Raw genomic sequence first — 22,043 nt, forward strand, 5'->3', positions numbered from 1 at the left:
AGGGATGAATGCGCTGAGAAAACACTGGCTCAGGAAATGAATGGGGCCTTCCTCTACCTGTACCCCATCCCAGCATAGCTCAGCTGGTAAAGAATCCGCTCAGCAGGAGGCCCAGGCTCAATTCCCGGGTTGGGAAGTTCCACCGGAGAAGGAATAGGCTACCCACTCCAGTATTCTTGGGCTTCCCTGGTGGCTCAGCTGGTAAAGAATCTGCCTGCAATGTGGGAGACCTGGGTTTGATCCCTGGGTTGGGAAGATTCCCTAGAGAAGGGAAAGGCTACTCACTCCAGTATTCTGGCCTGGAGAATTCCATGGACTAAGTCCATGGGGTGGCAAAGAGTCGGACACGGCTGAGTGACTTTCACTCACTTGACAATCTCTTAATTGTATCTCCGTGGTAGGTCTCTACCTAGTTCACACCTTTGACTCTGCTGCGGACCTGTGAGCTCTCTGAAGCTCCCTCCACTTCACGTCTTCATCTGAGGGCCTTGCCCAGGGCCCACCTCCTGGAAGAAACCAAGCGACTCCAAGGAAATGCTTGTGAGCTCTTGTTGTTTCAACACTTTCTTTTTTTTTTCCTCCAGTGACTCATGCTCTGGCTCCTCTATAACGAAACTGAGGTCCATCTTAAGTGAAAGAAATGTCAGATTTATCTGCAGGGATAATCTCAGGTAACTGATGCTTTCGCGCCACATGCAGACGCTCTTCCCTTTGGCCTTGACGGCGGTCTGGGTAGTGACCTTCAGTGAACTCCGCCCCTCTCCCAGCTTAGCCGGGAAGCCATTTCCAGCCAGTGGCCTTCTGATGTCCACTCCCCTGCCCTGTTCCTTGTCCTTCCCCAAGCAAATCACTCTAGCAGTGATTTGCTTCTAAAGGTGACCCAGGTTTGAGGGCATCTTTCCTGCTTTCCCATGTGACAGGCATGACCCAGAGCTCCTGACTTTCAGGGGTGTAGAAGCACATTTTGCCCAAAGCAAAGGATTTATAAAAGCCTTGTGACTTGCCATATCTTTCAGGTGAGGTTTCTTTGGTTGGGTCTCAGTTGTAGATGCCTAACACTTCGTGGCTTACACACAGACACAAACAGCTCAGCTCACACCCAGGTCAGCTCCCTGGGTGCCTAGCTCCTCTAGACACCAACACTCAGATCTGCTCAGGGGGGCTTTAAGCAGACACTCACAACAGACAGGAGACCTGACTTCAAGCCTCCACATTTATTCTCCTTAAAGCCCACCGCCCTTTCTGGGCTTCAATCCATCATCTATAACACTGGAATGGACTGGGTGATTTCTAAGACTTCCTAGCTTGGCCTTCCTGACCCTTGATTTAGAGGGTAGAGGGTATATCCATAATCTCAAATCATAAAGAGCAAGCTTTATGGTTTTCTAATTTAAAAATGTAGACTCTTAAAACTGTTTACCTGTAACACATATTTATTGGAGAAAAGTTTAAATTACAGATATATATATATATTTTTCTGGTTTTCAAAAATTTTAGTTATTTGTTTACTTTTGACCATGCTGGTCTTCGTTGCCGTGTGAGCTTGTCTCGAGCTGTGGTGAGCGGGCTTCATGCGGCAGTAGCTTCTCTTGCTGTGGCTCCCAGGCTCTAGGGTGTGCGGGGCTCAGTAGTTGGCGGCATGAGGGCTTATTTGCTCCACAGCATGTGGGAACTTCCCAGATCTGGGATCGAACCCATGTCCCCTGGATAGGCAAGTGGATTCTTATCCACTGTACCACCAGGGAAGCCCCGAGTATATGTTTTTTAAAATCACCTACAACTCTGTTATCATAACTGAGACCCCTCACTATTTTTAAGATGTGTGGTCGATATTTAACTCCAGGCAGAGATCTGTGCCAAAAGCATCTTTGGAAATTTTCCCATATATGACAGATAGATACGGGACAGACAGTTCCCATAGAATAGATGCAGAGAAAAACACTTTCTCAAAGAATGTCGAAGCTGAAATCCTTCCCATCACTTCCCTGCCACCACCCTTTCCCCCCAACCGTGTCAGAAAGGCAAGAGGACAGATTCAAGGAACATTCGCTGAAGGCTTTGTCTCTCCAATGACCTGAATTCCCCATCAGCCAGCTGGCTTCTCTCTGGAAACTGCCAGAGAATAACACAAGCTTTCTGTAGCAGTTAGATGGGAAAACAGAACAAAGGGACACCCATAGAAGAGACATGGCAGACATCTGACCAGTCTGAGTTACTCAAAGGTCTTTTGCATTGAGAGAATGGAATACGAAAACCTGGGGCAAGATTAGGGAATATTAAGTGAGTCATTCACAAAACACTTTTGTCTCTTTCCTTACATTAACCTTTCACCCTTTTTTTTTTTTTTTAAATGAATGGCCCGAACTGTAGGTTCTGGGTGAGTTCACTCATCCTTCACCTTGCAAAAATAATTAAGTATACCTTCCCACCTGGACTTGTGGAGTGGCCTACATAGTAGGCCAGCACCTGTCACTCAAGCATCAGTACATGTGACCTTAAACTTGGGCACCATATTTGAAATCACTGCTGGTTTGCTCCAGCCATGAGATCATGATATATTCAGCATAACCAGACCCTCAGGGTCCCCTGTTGTATCTAACAGTTCCCTATTGTATCGAACTGTTGTATCTAACAATTTGATGACTTTGCAAGAAACTTGCTTGTCTCTGGAGAAGGAAATGGCAACCCACTCCAGTGTTCTTGCCTGGAGAATCCCAGGGACAGGGGAGCCTGGTGGGCCTCTGTCTGTGGGGTCGCACAGAGTTGGACACGACTGAAGCGACTTAGCAGCAGCAGCAGCAGCAGCAGCAGGGGAGCTCAAAATGAATGTCATGGATATAGATGTCGACTGTAGACTCCTTCCATAGCGTTATTTCCTTGAGGGTGAGGATACTTCTCCCACCTAGAATGTATTCACGTGGGTTTTCTGAGTGGCACTAGTGATAAAGAACCCACCTACCAGTGCAAGAGACATACAGATGAGGGTCCAGCCCCTGGGTCAAGAAGATCCCCTGGAGTAGAAAATGGCAACCCACTCCAGTATTCTTGTCTGGAATATTCCAGACAAGAATGGACAGAGGAGTCTGGCAGGCTATAAGACATGGGGTCTCAAAGAGTCAGACACGACTGAGTGTGCGCACACACACACACACACACACATACGTATTCACATGGGGGATCCCAGATCACAGTGTTGTTGAGGATGGATGACTCTTCTTAGAGCCAGTGTGCCCAGCTGGTCACGACAGAGGGCTAGAGATGAGCCTGAGATGGTCCATCCTAGAAGCCCAGGGATGCTGCTAGCTACTTCTAAGGCTCTCTCTCTTTCTTGACTCACATTTAACAAAATCAGATTTGACTGCAATTAAAGGAACCACTTTACTCCCACTAGACAACCCCCTCCACTATGTGCCAGCCACTCCCATTGAACTCTGTTGCTTTGTGATTTGATTTTTATGAAAACTAGAGTCATTCACCTGCTGATAGTATAGGAGGTATTCTGTGCAAAAAATCGGAGTCCTCTCGCTGACGGCAACCAGCCCTCTTTTGGAGTGTCTATGACCTCTTGCTGCCTGATGCTTTGACCCAATACTTCCTCAGGAAGTTTTTGAAGAGAAGAAAACCAATCCTCAATGGAAAATATGGGGTCTCTCCTCTTTGGTTGCTGCTTCTGCTGTTTCTTGACCATCGGCGGAGGTTCACAGCAGCTCTCTGTGACATGTGTGAGCCAGACATTCGTTCCCGTCTCCACATATCATCAAACATCAGTTATCTATTGCTACGGCTTTGCACATGAAATGAAGCTACACTGGGCTGTGGTTTCAGTCCTTCCCTCTTGGACTTGACCTTTCTCAGCATTGTCACTGCCGCAGAAGAAACTTGTGTGGGTGCTAAGTGGTCCGTGCATACTTTTGCTATTAATGAAGGGCTTTCTTTCATTGGCAAGTTGACCAAGGGGTGTATTGTACTGCCTCTTGACCTTTCTTCTTTCTCATCATAGCCGGGACGAGTTTCTTGGAAGATTCTGAGGATTTATCTTGCGGATGAGTCAGTCAGCATGGTTGAGCCCTGGCTGTACAGATCAACACACACGATTCAGGAGACATGCTGGTGGAAAGTTGGGACTTTGGGGGGAAACTTTTGTCATAAAATTAACACCAGAGATGGAAACCTTTTCCTCCAGGATCTTAAAATAACTTATGCTATTGACATAGTTTTAATCTTGATCTAATAGTCAAAAAAAATTAATTATAATATAAAGTTAGAGTAGAAATTTTATACAGTTTTTTATTTTATTTTTCATATGATTCTTTTATATTGCTAATATGTTGGTAACATCCTCTCTGTTGAAGAATGACCTCTCCAAACCGATTGGCCGGTCAAGAAAAATGAATGCCCAGACTTTTCAGCAAAGGTCACGTATCAAAATGAATGACCTTACCTCAGGATATATTTTTGAATCTTTCCTACAGATAAACTCTAGATGCCATGGCTGTGGGTCATGTTACATTCTGTAGGATGTAAGTTACTCCTGTGCTTGTTGTTTTATCTCTAATCCTTCCAACAGCCCTGTGAGGTTGATATTACTATCCTCCATTTGTTAAATGAGAAGAATAAGTTCAGAAAGTTTATATAATTTCCCAGAAGTCATACGTTTAGGTCAAGGCAGAGAATGAATTTGAACTCAACTTTATTTCAAAAATTCACGTGCTTGCCCTTTCTAAGCAGATAATACTAGATTGATAGTCCTTATGTTCTCTTCTAATGAATGTGTGTTGGATTAAATTGAATACAATAGAATCTGAAATGTGATTTTTCTGCATGGCTTCTAGGCAGGTACATTTTTTCATCCTCTTCCTTGCTTCTCCTCATCTCCCTGTCTTATGTAGGAGTCAGTTAAAATGTATTTATGTGTTCTTGATGCTGACAGTTTGTTTCTCACTTGAATTTTACTTGATTAGTCTTGCTTGGGAATGATCATTTTTACTACTCTTAAAGAACCAACATTTAACTTTGTTGATTTTCTCATTTTACTTATTTAGGTTTTACTTTTCTCTGTATTGTTAGAGATAGAGAGAGTCTAATTTCTTTGCATTTCCTTATTCAGCTTCTTAAGATGGAAATTGAGATCACTGAGTTTGCAGAACTCAAACTGTGTGCATTTTAGTACTATAATTTTTCTTCTGAGCGCTGCCTTAGCTGCAGCTCTTAAAATTTTTGATACGTCTCTTTTCCTCATAATTTAAAAATATTTTCTGATTTAATTGTTACTTCAAAATGTGTTGCTTAAGTTTTAAACATCCAGATATTTTCTACTTCTTTGTTGTTCTTGTCAAAACAGAAGAAGCATTGAGTGGAGAATTGATAAACTCATTCGGAAATCCTTCAGGGAGCCCAGTAGGTTTGTTGAAAACAGCATACATTTTGGAGTCAGACGTTTCGGGGTCCATATTTTGGCATCAGTCTGTGCTTTAGAATGAAATACCTAACCTCTCTGAACTTCAGCTTGTTTGTCACTTAAATAAGGATTATAAATTTACCCACATCAGAGTGTCGTGAACACTGAAGAAGAGGACAGAAACTGACAGTCTAACACAGTGAGTCGTATGTAAGAAGTCACTAGAACATCGTAGATGCCCTTCTGCCTGCCCTTTGATTGACAGTCCAGTTCCCGTCGGGAGTTCTTGCAGCTTCCGCCACCGCCACCAGCGCAGGGGTTCTTCACCAGCCGGTTCTCCGCCTTCTCATGGGATGTGGTCTTGGCTGGACATGCAAATAGGTGCTAGGGACCAGTTCTGGTTAAGGTGCAATCTTGCCTCCTGCCTACCTGCAGAAATAGGTCCCTGCTAATCCACTGGGTAACCCAGCTGTTTTTCTTCTCAAGACTCTGCCTTATTGCTGGGCTAGCTTGCTGAGTTCCGGGTCCTTTAATGTACCTTCCTTGTGTACCAGGATACCCCATGAGGTGGCTCCCTGTGTCAGGAAAGTTTTGTCCTTAACATCTCCTTTCAGTGATGAAATGGATAGAGTAAAAATCAGTTTGTGAGAATCTTCCCCTCAGGAAGACTCGTCTGAGTGCTTAAGGTCAAAGCTGGTGGACACCAAAGAGGAGGCTGGTCCCCAGGTTGTCACGCCTGCTGCAGAGCGCCCTGAGGGCCCTGGAGGCGGCCGGGGGCTGAGGTGCTATTTGCTTCTCACCACCTTTGTGTCTCCATTAGCATGATGCTTCGTCCGTGACTCCGCTCTCCCTGTAGTTCTGATTTTGCATCTTTGCCGTTGACCGTGCATCATGGGCCTTCCCTGGTGGTTCAGCTGGCGAAGAATCCACGTGCAATGCAGGAGACACTGGTTTGATCCCTGGGTTGGGAGGATCCCCTGGAGGAGGAAATGGCAATGCACTCCTGTATTCTTGCCTGGAAGATCCCGTGGACAGAGGAGTCTGGCGGGCTCCAATCCACAGGGTCAAAAGAGTCAGATACGACTCAGTGACTAAATCGTGTGTGTCTAGCCCTAAGGACTTTTTCCGCAAGTAGATCCTCTATTTCCCTCTTCTTATAAGCGACATCTCTACCAAACTGCTGACTGCTCACCAAACCTCCTGTTTTACTCCTAAACCTGCTATGCCTTATCTCCCCACTCCATTCCTGGGTGCTCTAGAAACATCCTGTCCCTATCCCAAATTTTACGCCCCACCATATTCACCCAAAGGCTCTGGGAATGAACCGTAGCCTCCTTTCCCTTTTCCAGCTCCCTAAGGATCACTAGTTTCCTTCTCTAATGGTTGATGACTTGACAACATTTGAGGCACACTTTCAAACACAGTTCTGATAGTTGGAAGGATACACATATGCACATATGGTGTATATGTATACATGTGTACACACATTTTTCTCAGTCCATAGGGATGCTGCATTTAGGAGGTCTTTCTTAGTCCTGTTTGTGTCGACCTGTTTCGCACCACATCTGTGTCTCTTACATACTTGGCAGACAAAGCCAAGTACCTGTCAAATATTTTGGGAAAATACATTCTTTTCGGCTCGACAGCTTTCTGTGCCTTTCCACTCTTGCTGGAAACAAGCTCACCCAAGCCTGCACACTCCCCGCTGGAAGAGATGCCTTGGGAGCTGTGCTGACTTACTTCCTGGCATGCAGTTTCTCCTGAGGACCACTCCCAAGACTGTGACTTGGGCATCTCAGGTAGAATCCACATGGTGCAGAATGACTCTGTGTTTTTGTGGCTTTTTAAAGGGCACGTGGTTATTTATACAAATACAAGTCTTGTATGGCAAGTTAAAATTGTATGAGGCAAAATGTTAAAATAAACCTACAGCATAACTTTAAAAGGCATTTGTATTTATTTATTTAACTGGAGGATAATTGCTGTACGATGTTGTGTTGATTTCTGCCATAGGATAGCTGGAGTTGGTCATAACTATGTCTCTTCCCTCTGAGCCTGCCTCCCAACCCCCACCCCCATCCCATCCCTCTAGGTTGTCACAGAGCACCAGACTGGGTTCCCTGTGTTATATAGCAGCTTCACATAAGTAAAAGCTAAGATATTAAAAAAGAGGGAATATGTGTATATGTATGGCTGATTCACTTTGCTCTGCAGCAGAAATGAATACAACATTGTAAAGCAACTGCACACCAATAAAAATCAATCAAAAAATAAAAAGGTATTAGAAGAAGACAGCATTTTATACATGCAATGCTAGCCTAACATTTTCCCACAGTTTTTAAATAATGAAGCAGTTAACTTCTTTTTGCTACATTAACCATCGTTTTTTAAACTTTTTATTTCCTATTGGAGCATAGCCGATTAACAATGTTTTAACAGTTCAGCTGAACCGTGAAGGGACTCAGCCACACGTATACATGTATCCATTCTCCCCAAAACTGCCCTCCCATCCAGGCTGGCACATAACATCGAGCAGAGTTCCCTATGTTATACACAGTAAGACCTTGTTGGTTATCCATTTTAAATAGAGCGGTAGTCTTCCCAAGTGGCTCAGTGGTAAAGAATCTGTCTGCAATGAAGGAGTCATGGGTTCAGTCCTCGAGACAGGAAGATTCCCCTGGAGAAGGGAATGGCAACCCACTCCAGTACTCTTGTCTGGAAAATCCCATGGACAGAGGAGCTGGGCTGGCCACCGTCCATGGGGTCCCGAAAGAGTCAGACACAACTGAGGGACTAAACAACAACAGGTCAACCCCAAGCTCCCTAGCTCTCCCTCCCCGCACCTGTCCCCAGTAACTTACGATATGCCTCTTTCTCGTCTGCCTTCCTTCTCACAGTGTGACGCATCTCCAGGCCCATCCGCGGCGCTGCAGATGGCGTTACTTCACATGCTTTCTAACGACTGAGTGATATTCCCTTGCATAGACATACGACATCTTCATCCATTCCTCTGCTGATGGACGTTTAGGTTGCTTCTTTGTGTTAGCTATTGTGAACAGTGTTAGCCATCATTTGAATATATGTTTTTTATATCAATCCATCAGGGACTCAGTTTCTGGGTGCTACCCCAAGAGGCAGTGGTTAGCTGGCCCTCAGATCACACTCACAAAACACAGAAGGATTTGAATTGATCCCTAACACAGTGTTTATCCTTGAACTTAATTCAAATTGACGCATCATGCTTTTTTAAAAAATCATTTAAGCAAAGTGCAAACAGCCCAAGGTAGTGAAAACAGTGGGATTAAGAGACAAGTGACCCAGGGAGAAGGGTCATGAACATCTGTGACTCTCCAGTTTGGAATATATTTACAACAGATATCAATGAATTATACAAATACTAAATAATAAAGGACTTTGTGGATTTATTCTTTTAAAAACCATTGTGTCTGGAAAAACTGCTTGCCCTCACTTATGCATGGAATCTAAGAAAGTCAAACTCACAGTAATAACAAGTGGAAAGGTGGCTATCAGAGCCGGAGGGGTGGGGAACAGGGCAATGCTGGTCAAAGGGTGTTGTAAACTTCTGGTTATAAGATGAGAAAGTTCTGGAGACGCAGTGACTAGGGAAGCTGAACTCCAATACTTTGGCCACCTGATGCGAAGAGCCGACTCATTGGAAAAGACCCTGATGATGGGAAAGATTGAAGGTGGGAGGGGATGGCAGAGGATGAGATGGTTGGATGGCATCACCAACTCAAGGGACATGAGTTTGGGCAAACTCCCGGAGTTGGTGGTAGACAAGGAAGCCTGATGTGCTGCAGTCCATGGGGTCACAAAGAGTCGGACATGACTGAGCGTCTGAACAACAACAACAAAATAAATATCAAGTTTTCTCACCACACACACACACACACACACACACACACACACAGAGGTAACTATGCAAGATGATGAATGTGTTAATTAGCTTAATTGTGATCATCATTGAGCAATGTATATGTAAACCGAAACGTCACATTGTACACCTTAAATATATGTCAAGATTTATTCGTCAATCATACCTCAATAAAGCTGGGGGAAAAAACCTGCCACAGTTGTCTATGGGGTTGGAGGAAGAATCAAACAAGCTGGAGATGCTCTTCCAAAGACAACATGGCCGCTCGCCAACCCCACCCCAAGGTTAAGTGAGTCGGGCAGCCGGAGAGAGGATGGACGATCATTGTGGATGTCTTGGGGATGGGGGAGGTTGGAATAGATGCTCAGAGGGGTGCACATAGTCTGTTGAAGACCTGATAAGCCCTCACCATTCCTCTATGCCATCAGAGACATCGAAGAATAAATAGTGCTCTTTGCTTTCCAGCAAGAATCTCAGCTTGGAAGTTTGGAGAATCATATGATGACACACCTTTGCCCTGTTAAGAAACCTCACTTGAGACCTCCCAGGAGTCGATGTGATGAGATAGTGAAATGTGTGACTATTCATAAGGAACATAACTGTGAAGCAATGTTTGGAATCGTGAACCACTGCAGACCTGCAGAGAAGAGAAACCGAAGAAGGTTCGTCAAACATGTGTATCAACCAGTGACCTTAGCTGCAACAACTGAATACAGCTCCGGCCAGAAATACATTTTCTAGGGAAGCTCAGAGACTGGCAGGTTTTCCAGGAGGGTAGGAGAACAGTTTGGAAGCCACTTAGTCAAGAGCAACCTTCCAGGGCTTCCCCGGTGGTCAAGTGGTTAAAATTCCACTTTGCAAAGCAGGGATGTGGATTCGATCCCTAGTCTAGGAACTAAGATCCCAAATGCCACGGAGCAACTAAGCCCACATGCCCCAGCTACTAGGTCCTTGAGCCCCAACTAGAAAATCTGCAACAAATCCCGCGTGCCAAACCAAGACCTGCCACAGTCAAATAAATAAGTAATATTTTTTAAAAGGACTTCCCTGGTGGCTCAGATGGTAAAGCGTCTGTCTACAATGCGGGAGACCCGGGTTCGATCCCTGGGTTGGGAAGATCCCCTGGAGAAGGAAATGGCAAGCCACTCCAGGACTATTGCCTGGAAAATCCCATGGACAGAGGAGCCTGGTAGGCTACAGTCCATGGGGTCGCAAAGAGTCAGACACGACTGAGCGACTTCACTTTCTTTACACTTTCTTTGTTTTAAAAGGGCAACATTGCAAAGGGCTCCACAGACAGGTCAGGTCGAGGGGTCATCTTGCCCCAGTGACACTCAGCCGTCACTTTGTCACTGCCAGATGTGGCCGCTGTTGCTTCTGGGACCAGAAATAACTGAAGGGGGTGGTGCATGCCGAAGCACACAGAGCGTGGCCCTCGCCTCCCACGCCGGCCTCACGTTCACGGTCACCAGATCCAGCTGATGTCGGATCCTGAGGGGCATAGAATGCCTAGACAAAGCTCAGTTTTTCTACTTGTAAAATAGAGTGATTGTGGTGCCCAGCTCTTTGGGTTGTTTGAGCTTTAAGCGAGATGATAGCTGCACAGTTCTCAGACTAGCTCTTGAGGTGGTGGTCCAGGGGTTAGGACTTGGTGCTTTCACTGCCATGGCCTGGGTCCAATCCCCTGTCAGGAAGCTAAGATCCTGTTAGCTGCATGGCCTCTGTGTGTGTGTGTGTGTGTGTGTGTGTGTGTGTGTGTGTGTGTATAAACAGTGCTTGGGCTGGGAGGTGGGAGGGAGGTTCAAGAGGCAGGCTATGAACACATACCACATATACCTATGGCTGATTCATATTGATATATGGCAGAATAAATAAAATAATTTTAAAAAAAACAGTGCTTGACACATAGAGTACCATCAAGTTTAGTTTTTTAAATTCAAAAAATACTGTTGGAATCTGTTTTCATTCTAGAGTAAATTGCTTGACAAGCCTACTTTGTTTGGAAGCTGAGACCCAGAGACCTCATGGACAGGGGAGGAGAGGGCAGGGAATGGCTCTCTTGACAACCAGCTGGGTCAGCCACACTCTCTCATCCTAGGTAGGCTTTGAGTCATCCTAGGTGGGTACTACTTGCCCACCTGAAAGGACTGGACAGAGATCCTCCTAAGACCTTTCACTAAGAGCTGGCTTCCACTCTTGGAAGATCTTCCTGACCCAGAGACCGAAATTGTGTCTCCGGCATTGGCAGGCTGGTTCTTTACCACTGAGTCACACACCAAATGATAAATTGACTCATTGACTCACTGATTCATTCAGCAAGCTTTCTTAAGCCCCCATTATCTACCAGTCAGCCACAAGAGGGCTTCCCTTGTAGCTCAGCTGGTGAAGAATCTGCCTGCAATGCAGGAGCCCCGGGTTCAATTCCTGGGTTGGGAAGATCCCCTAGAGGAAGGCATGGCAACCCTCTCCAGTATTTTTGCCTGGAGAATCCCATGAACAAAGGAACCTGGTGGGCTACAGTCCATGGGGTCGCAGAGTCGAACGCGACAATGACCAAGCACAGCACATCTACCAGTGAAACCACTACGACCCTTCCGCCTCCTCCCTACCTCCAGGACATGGTTTATAGTGACGCACTGGGCTTCCCTAGTAGCACTAGTGGCAAACAACCTGCCTGCCAGGTTGTAAGAGGTGCGGACTTGATCCCTGGGTCAGGAAGACCCCCTGGAGGAGGAATTGGCAACCCACTCCAGTCTTCTTGCCTGGAAAATCCCGTGGACAGAGGAGCCTGGTGGGCTACAGTCCATGGGATGGCGAAGAGTCGGACACACCGAGGCGACTTAGCATGCCTGCTGTTTACATGTATGTTTCCTCTACCATCTCCACCTCTAAAGTTTTAGAGACAGACAACTCTTTTCCATCACTTTATTTCCGTGATCCTAGTCCTTACTGGTTGAAACAAGTATAGCATATTAAAAACCAAAATTATATCATAAAGGATGAAATAAAGCAGATCTTAAAATCAATACAAACAAGCAACAAACTGACCCTAGTGTACATCTTATTGATAAATCAACTACCCAGGCACAAGAAATGGACTCAAGTCTTGTTTGAACATAATATACTGACTGTGCAGTATTATTGGAATATATTCTAAGGATGAAAATAACCACAAATCTATCTTTAACTCTAATCAATAGTTCGTTTTGACATGTATGATGTTTTGCAGGTTAGACCAAATGACTGCAAAGAATGAATGTATAAATTGAGAGAAGACGAATGAGGTGTTGAGTTTGAGTTGATGGGATCACTGTGAACTTATACATATTTGCAGATGTAATATTGTTTAGCTACATTGCTATTTTGTCATATTTAATTTTCTCTGAGGACCTAATTCTACAACATATGTTGAATGTTTGCTATAATCCAGACCTGGTACTCAGCAGTTTACATGAACTATTTCCTTTAGTTTTCACCATTGCACTTTGTGATTTGTACAACTGTTAACAAAAGTGCCGGGGTCCAGCCCCGGTGGATCCAGGGTGATTCGAAGGTGGGGGGACGGAGTCGGCGTCTTTGAAAAAATACATATTTAATTACAGATATAGAGATAGATTAGAAACGGATAGTATAGTAGTAGGAAGATTAGTGGAGAAAAAGAGGCTGAATAACTTGGATTACATGGAATAGCATCCATGCTCCAGATGGGAATTCAGCCAGAAAAACAGGAGCAAGAAAGAAGCGACATGGGGGAATCAGTCTTTCCAGAAACTGATCCGATTTCTTTATTTTGGGGTTTGCTTATATACCTTTTGTTACACATAGGGATGAATACAGAGTCACGCGGGGGTCAGCAGTCCTGACCTTTATCAAAATCAGGTGCTTCACATAAATGTATAAAAAAAAGGTCTTAGGGATATTACATCATCTTCTGGCCATGAGTGAGACCTGCTGACATTTTATGATCCTTTCTTTCTGATAACCAAAAAACTTATTTCTTCCAAAGGTGTTTTTTCTTAAACCAGGCACCACCCTCCAAATAAAGTTGCATTCCTATAGGGTGAGGGTGTAGTGAGTTACAATCAAGAAAGAAATTTATTTAACCCAAGGTTAACATGATTAGTCTTAAAGGTTAATACTTATTTCTCCTATATGCCTAAATGTTAATACTTATTTCTTCCTATATGCTAGTTATATTCATTATAAGGGTAGGGAACATGGAGATTTAGCAGCAAACATCAGCCCAACAAATGAAAATCCTTTCACCAATGTTCCCCTTAAGATCTATTTAGTCTTAAGATAGTGACAAAGTTACATTTTTACATAACAAGGACACAGTGATTTATAATAAAGTACAGTGATCTATATCAAAAGAGAAAATCCATTAACTCAAAAAGTCTAGTATTGCTAACCTTAAAACTACTATATTTCCTTTTCTATGTTCCAAATACATTGATTAATATATTCCCAGGTGCCTAAGGATATGGAGGCCTGGCGGCAATCATTGACTCAACAAGAAGAAAAAGCCCTATGCTAATTAAGACTCTCAAAATACTCCAAAATTCTCTGTGCTGTTTATGGTTGAGAGGTAGTAAACAATCATGTGCGTAGTGGCAGGAGTATGGATAATCCTGACACACAAGCTAATCTGTCAGCAGAGAGGTTTGACCTGAGACATCCTTCTCCCACCCAGAGCAGGGAATTAGCAGCAATTATTGACACAACTAATGAAAAACCCTTCACCAATATAATTCCTAACCAACCCACTATACTAATAATTTGTAACTCCCCCAAAGAATTTGCCTTTAGTAAGTCTAAAACATCTCGTGCCTCTCAGATTGGGAGGCTGTAAACAATCACATGTGGCCAGACGAACCTATACAGGTGGGCTAGATAACCTTCAGAGGAGTCCGTAAGCTGAAACACTCTTGTCACGCCCAAGAATTTTTATTGTCTTGGAGCTGCATGTTTACTCCTTCTCCGAGAGAAACGGTTATGGGGGAGAGCCCCCCGTAAAGTCAGAGGTGTAGGTGAGAGCATAAAACAGACTCTGGTTGTGGGGTTAGATGCTCAGGAACAGGGGGTTTCCTGAGGCTTGATCACACCTTTGCGTATGCCAAGCCTCGTTCCTCACGACTTTTGCCATGGGTGAAGTTCCTCTCGCTGGCTCCCTGCACGAAAGGTGACAAATTTGCCCACAATAATGGAAGAGTTAGGTGTGATCTGACCCCAAATTGTGCTTATAATCACAGAGATGAGGAAGACAAGTCATAATCTACTCCATTTTAAAGAACAGCATTCATTTTAACACTAAACTTGATCCGATAACTGAAATAATTGTCTTAACAGGAAAAGCTTTGGAATCACCTAATTCGTCAATAAAAGGATTTGTGCTCACTTGGCATAGAGCATATTTTAAGGGGGTTGGGAAGCAAGATCTGGGTTCTAGACCCTCTTCTGAAAAATCACAGCTCCATGACCTTCTGCAAGTACACCAGACCTTTCTGGGTCTCTGTTTTGGCTTTTCTAATTGAAGGAGCTGGAAGACATGTCGAGTCACAGACTCGAACGTCTGCAGATATCGACTGGAAACATAAATTAGTAAAATGCCCTCAGGACCTGTATCCTGTCTATCCTGGTGGTGATCTCTCAGCTGCAGTCCGAACGTTGCCAGGCAAGAGTGCAGGCCTGCCTGAAGTCCTCTGAACTTCCAATTCCTCAAGAGAAACCAGAAGTCCAGGCTTATGTGACACTTTTCAAATCTTAAACTAATAAATAAGAAAACAAAACAAAACAAACAAACAAAAAACCTTGTGTCAGAAAAACAAAAAAAAACAACCCATATTGGCTCTCAGATCAACACCTTATACATTTATGGATCAGATAAACTCTGAAGTCCCTTCAAGAGGAGTCTTTGTAGAAAATGAAATGGTCGCTCCAGTCATGGAGATGTTCCATGCCTTAAGTTGTGAAACTCAAAGTGGATTACCTGGTTGATCTCAGAACTTTGAGGGAGTGGACAAATCCTAGCGCCTTTGGGGGCTACCATCTTCCTACGGTGCAATGAAGAGCCTGAGGGTCTCTGGGGATGCAGGGATAAACCTATTACCCATTGAGCCCCTGGTATATGTCAGGGGCCTTCATGAATCATACCATTTGTATTAGCTGGGGTTGTGCAGAGAAACAGAACCATGAGTAGGTAGACAGATAGAGGAGGAGATTGTCAGTCGCTCAGTTGTGTCCGACTCTGTGACCCCATGGACTGTAGCCTGGCAGGTTCCCTGTCTATGGGATTTCCTAGGCAAGAATTCTACAATGGATTGCCATTCCCTTCTCCAGGAGATTTTCCCAACTCAGGGATCAAACCTGGATCTCCTGCATTGCAGTCAGATTCTTTACCATCTGAGCCACATGGGAGATGGTTAAATTGATGGATAGATAGATAGAAGATGGATAGATGATAGATTAGATAGACGGGTAATGATAGATGATTAGATAGATAAGTAGATGAATGATAGATAGACGATAAATAGATCACTAACAGGTAATAGATGGAGAGACAGGTAATAGATAGATAGAGGATAGATAGATAGAGAAGGATTTTAGGAGGTTGGTTTGTGTGATTATGAAGGCTAGTAAGTCCAAAATCTGCAGGGAGGGCCATCAGGCTGAGACCCAGAAGAGATAATGGTCCAGTTCTAGTTTGAAGGTCACCTGCTGGCAGAATTCCCTCTTGTTCAGCAGAGGTCAGTCTTCGTTCTACTCCTCAGGCTTTCAACTTTTCGGATGAGGCTCACCCGCATTATAAAGGGTAATCTGCTTTACTTACAGCCCACAGATTTCAATGTTAATCTCATCTGAAAAAAAAAAAAACAAAACAAAACAAACAGCCTCTCAGAGACATCAAGATAATGTTTGACCAAAAGGCTGGACAAAGTGACCTGCTCAGTTCAGTTCAGTCACTTAGTTGTGTCTAGCTCCTTGTGACCCCATGGACTGCAGCACACCAGGCTTCCCTGTCCATCACCAACTCCCGGAACTCGCTCAAACTCATGCCCATGAAGTCGGTGATGCCATCCAACCATCTCATCCTCTGCGTCCCCTTCTCCTCCTGCCTTCAATCTTTCCCAGCATCAAAGTCTTATCCAATGAGTCAGTTCTTCATATCAGGCGGCCAAAGTATTGGAGCTTCAACTTTAGCATCAGTCTTTCCAATGAATATTCAGGACTGATTCCTTTAGGATGGACTGCTTTGATCTCCTTGCAGCCCAAGGGACTCTCAAGAGTCTTCTCCAACACCACAGTTCAAAAGCATCAATTCTTTGGTGCTCAGCTCTCTTTATAGTCCAATTCTCACATCCATACATGACTACTAGAAAAACCATAGCTTTGACTATATGAAACTTTGTTGCTAAAGTAATGTCTCTGCTTTTTAATATGCTATCTAGGTTTGTCATACCTTTTTTTCCAAGGAGTAAGCGTCTTTTAATTTCGTGGCTGCAGTCACCATCTGCAATGATTTTGGAGCCCAAGAAAATAAAGTCTGTCACTGTTCCCATTGTTTCCCCCTCTATCTGCCATGAAGTGATGGGACTGGATGCCATGATCTTTGTTTTTTTGAACGCTGAGTTTTAAGGCAGCTTTTTCACTCTTCTCTTTCACCTTCATCAAGAAGCTCTTTAGTTCCTCTTTACTTGCCGCCATCAGGGTGGTGTCATCTGAGTATCTGGGGTTATTGATAATTCTTCCAGAAACCTTAATTCCAGTTTGTCCTTCATCCAGCCAGGCATTTCTCATGATGTACTCTGCATATAAGTTAGATAAGCAGGGTAACAATATACAGCCTTGACGCATTCCTTTCTCAATTTGAAATCAATCTGTTGTTCCATGTCTGGTTCTACCTGTTGCTTCTTGACCTGCATACAAATTTCTCAGGAGGCAGGTAAGGTGGTCTGGTATTCCCATCTCTTTCAGAATTTTCCACAGTTTGTTCTAATCCACTCAGCCAAAGGCTTTGGCATAGTCAATGAAGTAGATGTTTTTCTGGAATTCTCTTGCTTTTTCTATGATCCAACAGATATTGACAGTTTGATCTCTGGTTCCGATGCCTTTTCTAAATCCAGCTTGAACATCTGGAAGTTCATGGTTCACATACTGCTAAAGCCTGGCTTGGAAAATTTTAAGCATTACTTTGCTAGCATGTGAGATGGGTGCAATTGTGCAGTAGTTTGAGCATTCTTTGGCATTGCCCTTCTTTGGGATTGGAATGAAAACTGACCTTTTCCAGTCCTGTGGCCACTGCTGAGCTTTCCAAATTTGCTGGCATATTGAGTGCAGCACTTTCACATCATCTTTCAGGATTTGAAATAGCTCAATTGGACTTCCATCATCTCCACTAGCTTTGCATGTAGTGATGCTTCCTGAGGCCCACTTGACTTCACACTCCAGGATATCTGGCTCTCGGTGAGTGATCACAGCATTGTTTTTAGCTGGGTCATGAATATCTTTTTTGTATAGTTGTTCTGTGTATTCTTGCACCTCTTCTTAATATCTTCTGCTTCTGTTAGGTGACTTGCTAAGTTGATACATAAAGTTAACTATCATACCATTTAGCTTCCACCATGATCAATGAAGTAGATTGCTATCCCCATTCTACAGATGAGGAAACTGAAGCTCTGAGAAGTTTAATGACTTATACAAAAAGCAATTAGGGGCAGAGCTGGCCTTCATACCTGTATGTCTGACTTCCAAAGTCATTTCTTCACCGAGCTCTCTCATGATTCTAGATACTTTTCAATATTTGTTGCTTTTGACTGTGCTGGTCTCCGTTGCTGCACAGGCTTCCTGCAGTGGTGGGGAGTAGGGGCTGCTCTCCTGGTTGTGGTGGGTGGGCTTCTCCCTGCAGTGGTTCCCCTTGTTAAGAACCGTGGGTGCTAGGCTCATGGGCTTCAGTAGTTGTGGCACACGGACTTAGCTGCCTCACTGCATGTGGAATCTTAGTTCCCTGTCCAGGGATCGAACTCATGTTCTCTGCACTCTGGGGCCCTGACCTTTCCCTGGATTTTGTATCCTTGGGGGCTAGCATCTATCTGCATATAGTAGATGGTTAATAAATGCTCACTGAATGTCTCCATGGACAGAGGGGTAAATAGAAATGATCTATTTACATATCTGTGCTTCTACCACACAGTTATTTCCTTCAGTTCAGTTCAGTCACTCAGTCGTGTCCGACTCTTCGCGACCCCATGAATCACAGCACGCCAGGCCTCCCTGACCATCATCAACTCCCAGAGTTCACTCAGATTCACGTCCATCAAGTCAGTGATGCCATCCAGCCATCTCATCCTCTGTCATCCCCTTCTCCTCCTGCCCCCAATCCCTCCCAGCGTCAGAGTCTTTTCCAATGAGTCAACTCTTCCCATGAGGTGTCCAAAGTACTGGAGTTTCAGCTTTAGCATCATTCCTTCCAAAGAAATCCCAGGGCTGATCTCCTTCAGAATGGACTGGTTGGATCTCCTTGCAGTCCAAGGGACTCTCAAGAGTCTTCTCCAATACCACAGTTCAAAAGCATCTTAAGTGAGCAAAAGTCACTCAGTCGTGTCCGATTCTTTGAGACCCCATGGACTATACAGTCCATGGAATTCTCCATGCCAGAATACTGGAGTGGGTAACCTTTCTGGGAATCTCTTGCATTGCAGGCGGATTCTTTACCAACTGGGCCACCAGGGGAAGTCCAAGAATACTGGAGTGGGTAGCCTATCTCTTCTCCAGCGGATCTTCCTGACTCAGGAATCTAACCGGGGTCTCCTGAATTGCAGGCAGATTCTTTACCTGCTGAGCTAACAGGAAAGCCCTATCTCTTTAAGGACAATAGCTAAAAATATGGGCTTAGAACTTGGACCATCTGACTTTAATGTCCAGCCACCGTGCTTACTGACCCAGGTTCAATGTCTTTGATTGTCAACTATTGCTAAAAATAATTCTGCTAAAAAAAACTCTGTGCGAACCCATGGACTGCAGCATGCTAGGCTTTCCTGTTCTTCACTGTTCCCCAGTTTTCGCAAACTCTGCTGCTGCTGCTGAGGTGATAAATGATGAATGACTCATTTTATCCTGGGCCACTAGGGGGCGATGAAGTGAAGTGAAGTCGCTCAGTCGTGTCCGACTCTTTGCGACCCCATGGACTGTAGCCTATCAGGCTCCTCTGTCCATGGGATTTTTCAGGCAAGAGTGCTGGAGTGGATTGCCATTTCCTTCTCCAGGGGATCTTCCCGACCCAGGAATCGAACCCGAGTCTCCCGCATTGCAGGCAGACGCTTTATCGTCTGAGCCACCAAGGAAGCCCACTAAGGGGCGGAGAGGCCGGCAAATCCTCCCTCTTTTCTTCTCTGGGTTTTTTCATCTCAGCTCACAGGTATGTTCCCTTTAAATGCCGCACCAGCCCTGAAACTTTGGGGACCAGGGCAGTAGAATGTGAGGGTTTGGTGCTGTGAGAATGCAGGCCCTTTTCCTCGTGAATTTTCACCTAAATTATTTACATCTCAAATGAGTTGAGAGTGAATGAGGAATTAGCATTCTTCAAAGCTATGCAATTCACTCTTCCTAGTAATAGTTGTTGTTGTTCAGTGGCTAAGTCATGCCTGACTCTTTGTGACCCCATGGACTGCAGGATGTCGGGCTTCCCTGTCCTTCACGGTCTTCGTGAGTTTGCTCAAACTCATGTCCATGGAATCGGTGATGCTATCCAACCATCTCATCCTCTGGGATCGCCTTCTCCCTTTGCCTTCAATCTTCCCAGCATCAGAGTCTTTTCCAATGAGTCAGCTCTTCACATCAGGTGGCCAGAATATTGGAGCTTCAGCTTCATCAGTCCTTCCAATAAATATTCAGGGTTGATTTTTTTTAGGATTGACTGGTTTGATCTCTTTGTAAAAGGGACTCTCAAGAATCTTCTCCAGCACCATGATTCGAAAGCATCAATTCTTTGGCCCTCAGCCTTCCTCATGGTCCAGCTTTTACATCTGCACATGCCTACTGGAAAAGCCATAGCTTTGAATATAAGGACCTTTGTTAGCAAAGTGAAGTTTCTGCTTTTTAATATGCTGCCTAGGTTTGTCATAGCTTTTCTCCCAAGGAAAACCATGAACACTCTTGTTTTCCCTAAAGTCCTTGCTATACTCTTGTTTGTTCCAAGACCAGAGAAAATCGGAAACACTGTTAAAGGGATCTCCACTTTATCTCTGTGGAGAGATCCCCACTTCCGTGTCTGAGGTTACCCCACGTTAGAGCAGGTCAGATGTGCCTTGGCGTGGAATCACCATAATGGCCAGACTCATAATTTTAAAAAGTGTCAGCTTATCTTTACCTCTCACCCTTTATTCTGGCTTGGCAGAAACTTATAAACTCCTGGAAAAGATTATGTAGCAATACGTCCATATTTCAATTGCCCATTAGGCAGGTACTCTTGTTTGAGTTCAATCAAAAAAATTTTTGCCGAAAGACATTAATAAAATACGCTTACTTGAGCCATGCACAGAAAAAAAACAACCAAAACAAATGGATTTTGGAGACTTAATAGTATATTCTATATTATTAATAATAGAATATATTTAAATTAATAATAATATAGAATAATATTGACATTGGGTTGACCAGAAATTTTGTTCTGACCAACTCAATAATAATATATGCTGTACTGGAAGGATTATACAATATCACAATATAATATTATTAATATAATAACGAATAATAATATTTATCTAAAAAATGTGCCTACATTTTGTCCTTTTAGTCTTAGAGTGAGGATATATTGAATTTTCTCTCTGAACTGAAGACCAAATATTCTCAGTTAAGAATATGTTCTAAATAGACAGGTGGCCAGGAAAAACTAGAGGATACAATTTTTGAATGACAAATTATAGATTGGATTGATAAAGAATATCAGGGCATTTAGGGTGTGGTCCCAAACTCTCAAGTTCAGGCTTTGCCTTTCTTCATGCCTGTGGTATCTTTCTCAAAGACTTAATGCTGGGAAAATTTTATATTCCTTTTATCATGTAATCAGAATGTTACATCATGTAATGAGGTCATCAGGAAGTACCTGAAAGTCCCCTTTTCTAGCTTCAAAATGCAAATGATTCAGAAAACACTCAGGCCATTTATTTCAGTATTGGAGAATTAATGACAACTCAGCATATCCCAGATTTTGAAATTTAAAACTTGTTCTTCAACTTCTATCACATTGACACATTTTATTTCTGAAGGTATTGGGCTTTTCAGAGAATAAAGAGAAGATTTGGGGTTACATGTAACATAAAAATTACAGTAAATGTTTATTGAAATACTTGATAAAATGAACCTTTATTTATGTAAGGTTGATATATAATTTGTATAACTTTGTATTTAATTACAAAACAAAATTTGGGAAATATGCTATTAAGAAAAAGAAGAAGGCAATAAAAATGACTTCTAATTCCATCACCCAGGGTTAATTACCATTCTCATATTTTTGGTGTAATGCCAAGTTTCATCCCTGTCAAAAAGTAGGTCCTCAAGAAGTTTTAGTTCACTGACTATGTCCTTGATCTTTATTATTATGAATATGTGTATTTATATATATTTAAAATTATAGTCATATCATGGGAACTGTTCTGTAATCTGTTTATTAACACACACTTCCAAATTATAAGCACACACTTATTATAACATATACTTCCAAATGATAAAAAATGAGTTTTCTGGGACTTCCCT

The 22,043-nt window shown here is 43.5% G+C and overlaps 1 protein-coding gene across 1 annotated transcript in view; it reads left to right on the top strand.

Moving 5' to 3' along the window:
- Positions 1-6,248, top strand: part of CD38 (CD38 molecule) — a 53,450-nt gene extending 47,202 nt beyond the window's left edge. Inside the window, exons 7-8 of the mRNA XM_052642276.1 lie at positions 585-671; positions 6,219-6,248. Of these exons, the coding sequence (XP_052498236.1) occupies positions 585-671; positions 6,219-6,237 (106 nt within the window). The 3' untranslated portion in view covers positions 6,238-6,248. The remainder of the gene's footprint in view (positions 1-584; positions 672-6,218) is intronic.
- The last annotated feature ends 15,795 nt before the right edge of the window (positions 6,249-22,043 follow it).

Source organism: Budorcas taxicolor, chromosome 6 (genome assembly GCF_023091745.1).
Source record: "Budorcas taxicolor isolate Tak-1 chromosome 6, Takin1.1, whole genome shotgun sequence".
Taxonomy (NCBI): Eukaryota; Metazoa; Chordata; class Mammalia; order Artiodactyla; family Bovidae; genus Budorcas; species Budorcas taxicolor.